Genomic DNA, 13,672 nt, shown 5'->3' with positions numbered 1-13,672 from the left:
TCTTTTTGTAATTTTTCATTCTTTTCTTGTGCTATGATGATATACTACCTTGGTAGTTGTCCCAGTATGAACATTTATGGGGTTGCAGTGCGAGCTCCATCATACACATAATCCAACCAATCAAAAAAAAAAAAAAAAATTAAAAAATCTTAAACTAGGTCAGTTCCAGGTTTGCAATATGCCCCCACAGGTGGTTGTGCTAAGAAGCTAGGGGCAAGCTGTGCTGATTGTACACAATTATACTATATTTGGTATTGCTGCAATATACCTTATATCATGAAACCAAAATCTTACTAAAATAAGACTTTAGATGATATTTCAAACAGTAGTCCTGCATGTTAGAGAAAGGCTATTTGAAACCTCAAAACACAGACTGATACTGTGTCATTTTACTTAGAGAAAATACATTAATAAATTTAATGGAATAATTGGCATGGGAGGAAAGTTTTCAGGGCCCTGGTGTTGGCCCAAATGTATTTTTCTTAAAAAACTATTTATTTTAAAATGATACTGTTTTGTTGAATTTCAGGTTCACAGAACAATGACACTAAAAGACAGTTTCTTCTAGAACGGCTACTGGATGCAGTTAAACAGGTGAGAAATCCAATACATATTTTTATAGTATACTTACTCTGAGTTGTTAGTACTAGCAGGAATTGTCTTTGCCCTTTTTTCTCCTTTTTACCAGACAAAGAAGAAATCTTGTCTTTCACACAGTACTACTTAGTTTTTGTGTCTGCTAGCAAACAACTGTTATGCAGTATTTGTTTAAAATTCTTGTTCTTGACAGATTATATTTGTAGTATATATATTATAAATATATATATAATATAGAATATACATTATATATATTTGTAATACTTATATGACTGAACTAAGTTGTAGCGTAATGCAAAAGCTAAATTGGTTAACATTTTACAGTAGTAGTTTTTTTTCTTTACACTAGGATTTTAGTGAATGGTTAAGATACATGTAAAGTTGAGATTATTTATGTATGTATGTATCTTGCATCAACATGAAGTTCAGCAAGTAGAATTTCATAGACTGGATTCAATTTAGGAGAGCTTGGGAGGCAAAAAAATGCCTCAAAAGTAAGCCAATGATATGTTTTATAAAGAACGATTCTTCTGTAATTGTAGCACTGAGCTGAATAGGAGCAGTGTTTGTTTTTGTGGGTGTACATTTAAAACTCAAATGTAGTAATTTTTACTCAATTGTAAATTTACTGAAGGGCCTGCAGGTGCGTTGTTCTGGCTAGCAAGAATATATTTGAACTGCAAGAGTAGCCCATTAGTGGAACATAATGCTGTAAAGCATTTTTTGGTTGCAGGCTGTATTTGCCAATGCTTTATTTCGTACTGCTTCCTTTTTTGTTAAGACTTTGTTTCTTATATGGAAATATTTCAGAATATTGAGTTTGTTAGTGTAACAAAGATTACTTAAAATCTGTTTATTGCAGTGTCAAATACGGTTTGGAGGAAGAAAAGAAATTGCTTCAGACTCTGATAGCAGGTAAAATAGTCTAAGAAACTTTTAACATGCTTAGATTATGTATCATAATAACATAAAACATATGGCACAAAATACTTGACACGCTCGAAAAAACCCCACTTTTTGTTTACACAAACACTGACATGAGACTGAATTTTTCATCTTGTTACAAATTTGACAGCTTAACAAAGAGTGTTCTTCTGTATGAAGTTACAAGTGTTTAAGTGGCTGCAGAGTTCATGACAAAACATTGAATTCTGAGGTCTGAACATGAGATTGGGAGAACTTCTCTTCCCTAAAACCTCTTTTAAAATGAATGCGTATTTATTACCCATACACCTGTCTTTCATGAAGCTTGACGCTTAAGTGTCAAGTGTGTTTAACACATAGTCATTAAGAAAATTTTTATTCCTATTTTTCCTTATTTCTGACATGTTTTAAACCTGTTTTTCTTCTTTTTCTGTATGAGAAGTTGTTCCTTTTTCTTAATGTAAGTCAAAAAACGTCATTTAATTCCTATTAGTTGCATTTGTTGTTGGATATGGCATATTGCTTTCTAAGGCTTTTAAGAAGATGACTGGTGGACAGAAATTGCAGTGCTTTTTGTATCCTATTGAGTCTTTCTCAGAATCCATCCTATCGAAGAATCTTGGATAAATAAAACACCAGGATTAAATGCAGTTGTTTGTTGTCCTTTTTCTTATATCCTTGAAGTTTGACTCTGCCTTTTGGGAAGAAGTTAATTATCTGTTGACCATTTATAAATGATGCATAAAATTCTTTCTAATCCCCTCCCAATTCAGTCTTTAAGAACATGTCTAGGGGTGTGGTTTCATGACTTCGGGAAAGCCAACATAACAATTCATTGCTACTGAAGGGGTGGGGAGTGTTCATGCATCTCCTCAGGGTCCCTGACTTCAGTACTACTCCCTTCCACCACCTTTTTAAGCAATGCCTGGTGATCATCCAGTCTCCTCTGAATTAATTTAATAAAAGAAGAAGTAATGCAAAAGGATAACTTTCTGCCATTTTAGTGAGTTAAATCAGTAAAACATCTGGTGAATGCTAGAGTTGCTGCAAGGAGGGGAAGATCACACAGCTAAAAGCAATGGGAAGTGCAGAAGAGGAGGAACAAGCAACAAGGGATGAGAGGGCAAACCCATCTCCTTTCAGGAGCAGCTTGTAATGCAGCTCCTGTGCATTACCTGTGTGTGAAATTCCAGGCTAATGCTACGCCATGGCAGCTTAAGCCTGTCTGACTTTTGGCTACTACTGTCATCCTGTCCTGCCCTTGGCTGTTTCAGCCTACAGTGTTTTGGGGAAACAGAGAAATAGTGTTCTATTGAACTAGCATAGTGGAAACAGTTCAGTACAGGGTTTGTTGGACAGAAGCTGGTGCGAGGGAGGAAGCAAGAAGGTGCAGGTGGGATAAAGGGATAGTGGGGCTGAAGCACCTAGCAGTTGGACTTGCTGTGCAGCTATAGCTGTTGGCACAGAAGCATCAACTAGAGATAGTTATTTAATCTTTACTGTTTAGTTTATATGAGACAATGTATTGATGATGATTGCTTTGTAGTAGATTGTGTAAACTCAGCTAGAAGGAAGTACCTCCTATGTAGAGCAAATTCTCTGGATCTAAAATGTCTGCTTTGTTGCTCAGTTTGCTTGAACAACTGCTTTGCTGCAGTTGTTCAATAATTTCAATGATGACCTTTAGTATTTGTCTTCTGATAAACAGTGAGAGTTAGGATTCCAAAGAGATAATGCTGGCCAAATTTTACTTATTTTTTAAATATTTTCCTTAGAATTCAGTAGACACGCTGAATAATGGATTATAGCTAGGCGGTTTCAGTATTAAAAAGGAAGTGGAAATTACATTAATAGATTTTTTTTTTTCCTAAATTCCATGGTGTTTGAGGTTGTTACTATGCTAAATACTCTGAGATAATTTTGCAAATGAGGATAGTGTGAGAATTTAGATCAAAATCCAGTAAAGCCATGATTCTCCAAGTTTTGTTCTCCCAGTGGTTTTTTTTTTTGTCTTTGAGATTATAATTATTCAGAGTTCTACTATGTCTATGTACACTTAGGGACATGGTTTAGTGGGCATGGTGGTGTTGGGTTGACAGTTGGACTCGATGATCTTGGAGGTCTTTTCCAACCTTAATGATTCTATGATTCTACGCTAGACTTCTCCATGTTTTTCTGTATTTGTTTGTTTAACATACCCTTGTGGTGCTATCTAGTAAAAACACTATGTGTATTGGACATTGAGGAATACCTGATTTTTTTTTTTGTTTGTTTTGCTAGTGGCTAAATTTTCCTGTAAAATGCTGCAGTTTTCTTGCTTTGATTCTCAGTGCACATGGATTTTTAATAATATGAGCTCTTTCACAGAACCTAGTTTCTGTTCCGCTTTTTCTGAATTGAAAAAGTCAAGCAGGTTTTTTGTTTTTGGGTTTTTTTTGTTCCCCCCCCGGGGGGTCATGTATCTGCTGGAATTTCCATTTTTAACAGCAGCAGTCTTTTTGGCAAAAATTAATCACAACTGCTCCACAATCATCTTGAGTATTGTTTGAATTATGTTCTGCTTTGTTAGTAAAGTTTTCCTAACAAAGTAAAGTTTTCCTAACATAGATGTACTGGAAAAATTTACATGTTAAAAGCTCTTCTGTCCAGGGTGATTATGGTAAAAATACCTCTTTTTCTGTCAGTGCTTCTCCTGAGATCTTGTGCTTTTTTGTGACCCTGAATAGAACTCTCTACTTCTGGAATGCCGGGGCAGAGTCCTGAGCCACTTTGTCAACTGTTTTTATTTATTTGCTTGAACTTAGTTAAAGTATCTGTCCTTCCTTTTAGTAATCAGCTTTGGCAACCAGGTGACAACTTTCTCAAAGCTTAAGTTTTGAGTATTGTTTATTTAATGGCAAAAATAAAACTTAGAGAAAGTAAAATTTCAAACAAACAAACAGATTGCATTCATGTGTGTTATATCTTAAGCCTTCCCACTCCCTGTACGTTACAGTAATATTCCTTTCTTTGGCAGGCTGAATTTTAAAACTTTGCTGGTTTTACAGTGTTTCTACCTGTGTGAAAATTGATTTATTAACTGGGTTATGTTTAAAAAAAAAAAACCCAGGAAATTTATAAATAGTATTGTAGAGAACAACATCAAAACCTGAAGATTGAACACAACTCCAGAAAAATCTTTCTTATTTTCCTATGCCTGGGATTTGTGAAGGACACTAAAATGTACATTTAGTTGTTTTCCTAGGCTTGAATTATCACACTGTAGCAGGTGAGGATGATTTCTCAAATTGATTGCCAGTTCTTCTGAATATAACTTGTGCCCCAGCTTTGGATAGTCATGATGAGACTGTGGGTATAAGTAGATTATACTGTTTGCAAATAATGGTATTAGTGCATATAAGGGGTCTTTCACTACATATAAGATAATGGTTCACCTTTACATTCTCTATTCAGAGATTTGGAATGAACCCGCTCTATAGAAACATAGCTGATTGTTCTTTTCACATGATTTCTTGAAAAATTCTGTTGCAGAGTCACTTGTTTGTGTGCTCAGTTTGAAGCTGTGTTACAGCATGGTCTGAGGAGGAGCCGAGGATTAGCATTAACAGCAGCAGCAATCAAACAGGCAGCAGGTTTCTCCAGTAAAACTGAAACAGGTAATTCATTAATTGTAACTATTCTATTTTAAAGGATTGATAAGTGCAAGCAGGTGATATAATTTCTAATGGAAGTTTTAAACAATGCACGAAACTGCAGACTGTTGGTAGCATGCTTAATACTTGGACTCTCATTAACCAGTGAAAATGGTTATTGCTTTCTTAATCTAGTTTAACTTTCATACCAAGTTTCTCTAGAAATTTTGGTGTTTGGAAATCTGCACTTCCCATAGTTCCATCATGAATGGTATCATTGGCAAATTTCTTTTGAATTCTGGTAGGGATAAACATTGTGTAATTGTGCTGTTAAGTTTTTAGTACAACATTTTCATCCTTAACCGTGTCTTACTCTGTTCTTTAACTGCCATATTCTATAGCACCAGATATGTTTAACTTCTAAGCATTGATGTAATTTTAAAAAACAAAACTTACATTACTTATATTGTTTGGGTTGTTTTTTATTACTTTCTCCACATTTAAAGATAAGATTCCTTTATTTTTGTTGCCTTCTCTTCACCTTGAAGTTTCCCTTTTTTTTTTTTAATCAAAAGTATATGGACAGTGTTAATCTTTATCAGTTTTGTTGTGAAGTTTGACATAGAGTATCTTTTTTCTTAAACATGGTACACATAAAGAAGTTTCTTTTTGGCTTTTGAAACTCTGTCAAGTGTAACATGTAACACATAGTGGGGTTTTAGGTTTTGGTTTTGTTTTGTTTTTTTTTAAATATATTCAGTGGTACTAGAATTATTAATACATATTGATCTCCAGCCATAACTTCCAGTTACACCAGACAACTGCATATAATGGATAGTACATTAACACAAAATGTGTAGGTTTTTAATGGTGTCTTTGAATTGCTCTAACAACGGACTTGTTTCCTGTCGATGATAGGGTGAAATGTTGGGTCTTGTGTGCTGACTTTCCTGCTAATGGGTTAGAGCCTCCAGACTTAGCTTTTTTGGGGAACTAAAATAGCTATGCTTTTAGAGAAGTTGGTGAGTTTCCCATGGTTGCCTCTCTTTCTTAGTAATGGGCAAGACTCGACACTTTGTGGACTCTAAATGAAAAAGTAAGAAAAATGCAGCTGTTTACACAAACTTCACAGATTTTTTGGCTCTTCTGTATGCTTTTTTCTTCCTTGTGTGTGTTTGTAATTGAGGATTAGATAGTCTCTTTCAGCCTCTGGGTAGTTTCCGTCTCTTTAAAGGGTAGTGATTTGGTTATCTGCTTTTTATCCCCCCAGCTTGCAATTGAGAGTCTTATGCTTTGGTGCAGAGAATGTTCTCCCCTGTTATGCTCTCTCTGATTTACGCCAATAGTGTGTCTTTAAAGACATTACGTATAATTCTTATGATTTCTCTCGTCTGTTGGTAACATCAAGGGTGCATGAAATTTTTGGTCCTGTCTTTTAGTGGTCAGATGTACAAAGGTGCATCTCTGATACTTGGGAACTTAGTAACAATTTAGCTATATGTTCATATGTATGTGTGTCTTATTTGGGGGCTTGTCAGTGAGATGATGTGGAGGAAGAGGAGAAATTTGGGAAAGTTGTCTATGGTTGGGGAATGGAAGAAGGAAGAAAACATCATTTTTACTCCTTAAGAAGCTTAAGCCATGTATGGAAGTTCAAGAACAAAAATGTGGCTGCTTTGCAGCAAATTGAGTGCTGTACAGTGAGTAAGAAGAGAAGCTTTTTTTTTTTTTGTTAATGGAAATTAACATTGCATTTATCTTTGTGAATTAGTGTTGTGGCTTGGTTTTTTTTTTTTCCTGAAAGCAGTTGCAAAGTACTTCTATATTTTTATCACTTTCAGGCAAATGAGTCTGGTATGATTTATATTTCGTTCTGTTTAACATAATCACAGGTGTCATCTTTTTCTTTAACATAGTGGAATACTGCTGTTTAGGCTATACATTCAGGCTTTGACAATTGAAAAATAAAATTGTTCAGCAGTGCGTTTTTATTTGAAATTTACAGATACTTCATGACAAACTGTACTTTCAAATGGCTGTAAACAATGTAGCATCATTTTGCATCTAAGAGCTTCAGTGTTTTACTTTGTTTTTCTTAAATGAAAATAAAAGTTTTAAATAAAAACTCCAGTAGTAGCTCTTTGGAACTATGACTTAAAAATCCTATTTAAAATATTTTAATTTTTTAATACATCTTCAAGTAAACGAATTCCTAACATCAGTGTGATTTGGTATCAATTGATGGCATGGTCATTACAGGCATATGCAGCTCCTTTAATCTTATATTAAGCAATCTAAACAAAACCAGCCAACAATAAAATTGTATTCTGTCTTTAGTTTGTAATAATATGAGGGTCTATTCGTTTAATTCCAGTTACAGTCATGTAAGAATACTGTAGCTGATGCAGTATTCACTAAAAATTATTAGGACAATGTTGCTGAAAGATTCTAGATAGATCAACTCTTCCATTGCCTCTGGCTGCTCTTTCTACTGTTTTATTAGAGGTTCCAGACTTGCTGAAACCTTTCTGTCAGTAATAGCAGTAATAGTTCATAGCAGTGGTTTTTTTGCACTCAATCAGAGGATCATAGGCTAATTCAAGTTGGAAGGGTCCTCAGGAGGTCTGCAGTCCTACAGAGATCATCTCTGAGGTTAAACGAGGTTGCTCAGGGCTTTGTCTATTTGGGACTTGAAAACCTCCACAGACTGCACAAGCTCTTTGATCAACCATGTTCCAATATTTGACTGTCCTCACGATGAAAGAGCTTTTCCTTATATACAGTCTGAGCCTCTTTTGTTTTAACTTATGCCTATTGTCTGGCTGTCCTCCTGCTATGTGCTGATGTAAAGAGCCTAGATCAGTCATCTTGATGACTTCCTCGTAGGTACCGGAGGGCTGCTATTAGGTGCCTGCCCTCCCCCTAAGCCTTCTCTTCTCCAGGCTGAAGCAAAATTTTGTTTTTGTTGCTTTTTTTTTTTTTAGTAGTTCTGGTGCTGCCTGTTGCTATAGATTAATGTGTATGCTTTGATGGTATAACTGTAGGATAGTATTATCTGTTTACAGGTAGGTAAACCATGGCAGAATTACAGATGTTCACAGCCTCATGGCACATCAATACCAAAAATGGGAATGTATTATGAAATTGTTGCTAAGTCACAATATGTTTATAGTTTTACGACTTTGCATATCATAGCTTGCGTATGAATAGTACGACATTGTAGAGTAATGCTGAGGGCTAATATGGTAAAATTATTAGTTGCTACGGTTAGAAATGAAAATGATAGACTAAGGCTTATGGAATATAAACTTCATTTAATGATACTCTCAATTAAAAACGAAAGAACTAGTACTTCCAACTATAGCAAAGAATGTTCTACTATGAGACACTCGTGACAAATATGAAACTGTTAATTACTTGACAGAGCAAACACTGAAATGCGCAATGGCTGCACAGTGTAAATTGTTTTCTTTACTTTTTTTTTTTGCATAAGAAGGCACTGAACCTGGCTTCAGACTGATCTTATGCTCTCAGCTTGAGACATGACTGCTGTTTGGTGCTGATTAACAATTGGTGGTTATCGGAACTGTGATATTATTAAAATTAAATAAACCGTTTTCACAAAGTGATTAATATTTGGGTGAATATAACATCAGTGTCTTCTCTGCCTACAGTACAATTTGTATTTTACTGAAATGAAAATGATCTTACTTCTGAATAGCAAGTTTTGGATTATTTGCTATGAAAAATAATATTAATAGTTAGGACTTGGATTTTCATTTAACGCTACTCTCAAAGAAGAGAACTTAGTCATTTGAAAATGCCACTTACATTACTGTTTTTATAAGGTATGTCATGGAGGGACTTAGAGCATGGAATGCTCTTGCTTTATTTCCATTGGATAGATTTTGATTAAAAACTGATGATAATCCAAATTTTGAAGCTTTTCAAAATCCTTGATATCTGTAAATAATCAGAATGCCAAGAAACACTGAGTTTCACTCTCAGCATAAGAGGAAATCTGCTTATTTTCTGTATTCCTGTAATATTTTCACTTCCTACTTTTTTGAGCTTTAGCAAGACAGAAAAATGAATTTTATTGGTCACAAGAAACAATGAAATCATTAAATCACTATTATCTTGATACAAATCTGGCGTTTTAAGGAATGCTTTTTTTTTTTACATATACATGTGTTTTATTGTGAAAGGCAGATCAAATAAGTTGCAGCCAAAGGAGTAGGATATATATGATATTTGAATGCTCTTATATGTTCAGTGGACCTCCTTATTGTTTGCATGTTAATGTGCCTATAAGGTCCTAGTTCAGCCAAGTATACCTTTAGTTTTGCATCCTATGTTGTCAGTTCAGTGGTTCCTGTGTTTTGCACATTTGTCTAATTTTGAAGAGCTTTGGGTTATTTTTGCATAGCTGTCAGACCTATTTTGCTAAACTTTTAGTTAATGAGTCTAACCTGCTTGTTATGTGTTTAGGTTTCTAAAACTATATTATAAACTTTGCTAATCTAATGCTGTATTTGGCTTTCAGCAGAGATTAATAAAAAACCCCATACCCTCAAATGAGCATATTTCACCAGAAGAATTCATCAGCTGTAGTGAAAACCTATTTGAAATCTGGCTGCATGCTTTTTATTTAGCAGAGAGAAAGAAAAGCGTCATGGATGCCCTTTTCTTAAAATTCTTACTACATTAAAAAAGATTTAGAAAAGTGGTAAGCAAGGAGTGGCAGGATCAATCTGTTTTCTCTTGTGTGAATTTTTTTCTGTCTTTGAAGAAATTTTTTTAACCATCTTTAAACATCTGCTTCATGTGGCCTACATTGAGATTATGATCAAAAGCCAGCATAATATTTGAGGTGATAGTGCATTATTCACTTGTACGATAGAATTATTTTCCCTTTTTTGTTAACTTAAAAAAAATGTTGAGCAAAGACATGTATTAAACTGTTAAAAGGAGTACCTGCTGTCTTCCTTGAGAGATTGATCTGTTTTGAATTTTTTGTAATGCTTGGGTTTCTCAGATTTTTTTTTCTCTTAAAAATATCCTATTTGCCTTAAATTCAGTCTCTTAATATGTTGCTGACTGTATATATTAACAGCTTTCAAACCATTCTAGTTATTTGAGCAATTCTATTCACAAAAAATCAAAGCCACATGAATGTTATTGTTAATGTTATTTTTTAAGATACTTTCAAGGAGTATGTATTTGATGCAACATTAATGACTAATGATTGCCAAACTATATCATATAGTAATGATTCAAGTCTTACAGATGAATTATGTGATGTTTGGTTGTTTTTTTCACCCTGAGAAAATGGTAAGAGATGAATTGTAATAAATATGTCCTTAAAATATGTTCTTATTCAGTTAAGAAACAGGAATATGTAAAATACTAGGTGTTTGATTGTACACTTACAATTACTGAAGTAGATTTTTTGTTACCTCCGATTGAGAAATTTGAGGCAACTGCAAAAAAACTTTTTATCAAAATTTGGGAACAGGGCAAGGAAAGTATTTTAGTGGAAAGGGGTTGTGTTGCCTTTTAAATGTAAGACTTTTGTTTTTTAAAGTAAAATGAATTTGCCATTTGCATGTCTGCAAATTCTGGAGCTACCTGTTCCTTTGGACCTAGCTTCTAACATTTCACAATCAGCAGTAAGATACAGTTCTAAGGAATTTTTTTTCTTTGCATAATATGTTCCCGGCTGAACATGTGAACCCGTTCTATGGTTGAAATACTAGCTTAAATGTGCTTTTAAATGTGAATTCTTCTTAAAAATGTAGGATAGAATCCTTTAGTGTGTGTTTGGCTTTTTCAATGAAGTGAAAAGTTCTAAGTGCTTAAATACCCCAAGTTCTGTAGAAATAAATAACCTATTTAACTGGAGAGTTATACGAAGATGGTAAATGATTCTCCTTTGTTCAGAGTTATATACCTGCTTCTTTTATAAAATTGCACGTAAATGCATTCAGATATGAGCTTAGTGTTTTTTTGGTGGTGTTTTTTAAATTTTTTTAATTTTTTTTTTAATTTTTTTTATTCCAGAGCCAGTGTTTTGGTACTATGTGAAAGAAGTTCTGAATAAACATGAACTGCAGCGCTTTTACTCTCTGAAGACAATTACTACAGATATTGGTAGAGGCCGGGCTTGGTTGCGCTGTGCATTAAATGAACATTCCCTAGAAAGATATGTTCATATGCTGCTTGCAGATAAGAATCGACTCAGGTACCATATTTGATATCTTTGTAATGCAGGAAATGTATTGACAAATGAAGTGCTGAGATAAAAAAACCAACCAACCAAAAAACACAGCTGTAATAATACACCATATTAATTGCTATGCTAGTGAAGCCACTTAACCTCATACTTTCATTTGTTCATTTTTGAAATTTTGGCAGCTGTTAAGATAGTGGCTTGTACCTCTATCAACACGTGACCTGAAACTGGCTTCATTCTAGCGTGTGAGAATATATGCTTCTCTCCTCATCTTCATTTCCATCCTCTTTCCTAACTCCCTTCCCTATTCTTTCAACAGCTTTCCTCACTGAGACCTTGACACCATGCTTTGAGGTGCCCCTCTCATTCCATTAAAATAGTACACAATTGCAGCCTTGATCTTATCAGTTTGTCAGTGGTAATTGCCTTTTGCCTTTTGGAGGTGCTCATCCTGTAATTGAAAAGCTCCAGCAGTCAAGCAATAGGTAGCTACTACTGCAGATCGCTTGGAAGTGGTTTTGTACCAGTTTGTTAACCTTCTTGTTACAGAGTTACTGAGAATAACTTACTATGCATTGTGAAATCCTAAGGTACTTCGGATGTGCAAAATGCACTTAAGTTCATACTTAACTGAGTCCTACCTTCTTCCTCATATATCTTCAGTTCCTTTTCTTTTTGAAAATTTGGGGTATTTCCTTTTTTTATCAATAACTAATTGTTGAGCTTGATGAAGTCTGGTGGATTCAGCAGAAAGGCATTCTTTCCATTTGCATCAATTGATGGATGTACTGGATAAGATTATTGCCAGAACTGAGCTCATTAGTACCTCCTCTTCATTTTTAGCCTGTTCCAGTCCTCTGTAGCTTTTTTGCAAGACAGATTTTGTTATGAAATCAAATAAAGACGAATGAAACAACAAAGGAAAAAAAAAATCTGAAAACCGTTGTGAGGAAATTAGTGACTTGGATTGCTATGTCACTAGTTACTCTCATGCCTGTAGCAATACTTGTGCAGTATCAGGATTATCAGCACTCTCTGCATTGTACATGAAATACTATTTCTAAAAAGGCTTATTCCAGAACATTTAAGATTTAAACGTTATCCAAATTCAAATGACATTTACAGAATCAGCTTACATCCGCAATTCTTACCTGTTTTGGAAACTTTTAAATGAATCTGACAAAATTGTTTAATATAGGTTGAGGGTTTTCTTGCTATCTGTTTTTATGTTTAGTTAACTGAATGCTGATAGTAAAAATATAGCATCCTGCTGGTAAAAAGAACCAGGTTTAGAACAACTAAATTCATGTGTTCACAGTGAAATTCATGTTAACTTTTTTTTCTTGCATCCAAATTCCTAGTGCACTCTAACTATTTAGAGTAATTGATGTGGTTTTGGATATTGAAACAGGTCACCAAATCATAGAATAATAGAATGGTTTGGGTTAGAAGGGACCTTTAAAGATCATCTACAGCTATCCAGGTCTCTGGCTGCAGCGAGTGCCTGAGCCTGTCGGTTGTACCGGAGGGGCAGCAGAGACAACACCTGTGTGCGGTGTGACCAGGTGGATGATCTGCTCGGCCTGGTGGCAGAGCTGAAGGAGGAAGTGGAGAGGCTAAGGAGTATCTGGGAATGTGAGAGGGAGATAGATTGGTGGAGCCACACCCCACCATCCCTGAGAGGTGGAGGCTCCGCAAGAAGCAAAGGATCCCCTGCCCTCTTGCCACCAGGCAGAAGGAGAGGACTGAAGCGACCGGGGGGAATGGAAACAGGTCCCTGCTCGGGGTGCCAGGCGAACCCCCACCCGGCCTCTCTCACCTTCCCGGTTGCCCTTACACAACAGATATGGGGCCCTGGACTTGAGGGCCAGGCAAATGAGGATGTAGACGAAGGTCCATCCAGGAGGTTGCCTAGGGTGAGACAGTCAGCCCCCACACGTTATGACTGCCTCTGCTAAGAAAAAAAAGGAGGGTAGTTGTCACAGGTGATTCCCTTCTAAGGGGAACAGAGGGCCCAATATGCCCACTGGACCCATCCCACAGGGAATTCTGCTGCCTCCCTGGGGCCCAGGTCAGAGACATTACTAGGAAACTCCCTGGTCTGGTATGGCCTTCCGATTACTACCCGCTGTTGGTTATACAGGCTGGCAGTGATGAGGTTCTGGAGAGAAGTCCTGAAGCGATCAAAAGGGACTTCAGGGCACTGGGGCGACTGGTTGAAGGATCAGGAGCACAGGTAGTGTTTTCCTCAATCCCTACAGTGGCAGGGAAGGATACTGGAAGG

The 13,672-nt window shown here is 35.8% G+C and overlaps 1 protein-coding gene across 1 annotated transcript in view; it reads left to right on the top strand.

Annotated features, from left to right (window-relative positions):
• Positions 1–525: 525 nt before the first annotated feature.
• SNX29 (sorting nexin 29) overlaps positions 526–13,672 on the top strand; it is a gene marked incomplete at its 5' end in the record, with an annotated part of 133,873 nt that continues 120,726 nt past the window's right edge. The window contains 4 exons of the mRNA XM_009324816.1: positions 526–594; positions 1,460–1,512; positions 5,053–5,177; positions 11,217–11,397. Of these exons, the coding sequence (XP_009323091.1) occupies positions 526–594; positions 1,460–1,512; positions 5,053–5,177; positions 11,217–11,397 (428 nt within the window). The remainder of the gene's footprint in view (positions 595–1,459; positions 1,513–5,052; positions 5,178–11,216; positions 11,398–13,672) is intronic.

Source organism: Pygoscelis adeliae, unplaced genomic scaffold (assembly GCF_000699105.1).
Source record: "Pygoscelis adeliae isolate BGI_AS28 unplaced genomic scaffold, ASM69910v1 Scaffold85, whole genome shotgun sequence".
Taxonomy (NCBI): Eukaryota; Metazoa; Chordata; class Aves; order Sphenisciformes; family Spheniscidae; genus Pygoscelis; species Pygoscelis adeliae.
Note: the sequence above shows the minus strand (reverse complement) of the source record. Positions and strands in the feature narration are given on the sequence as shown.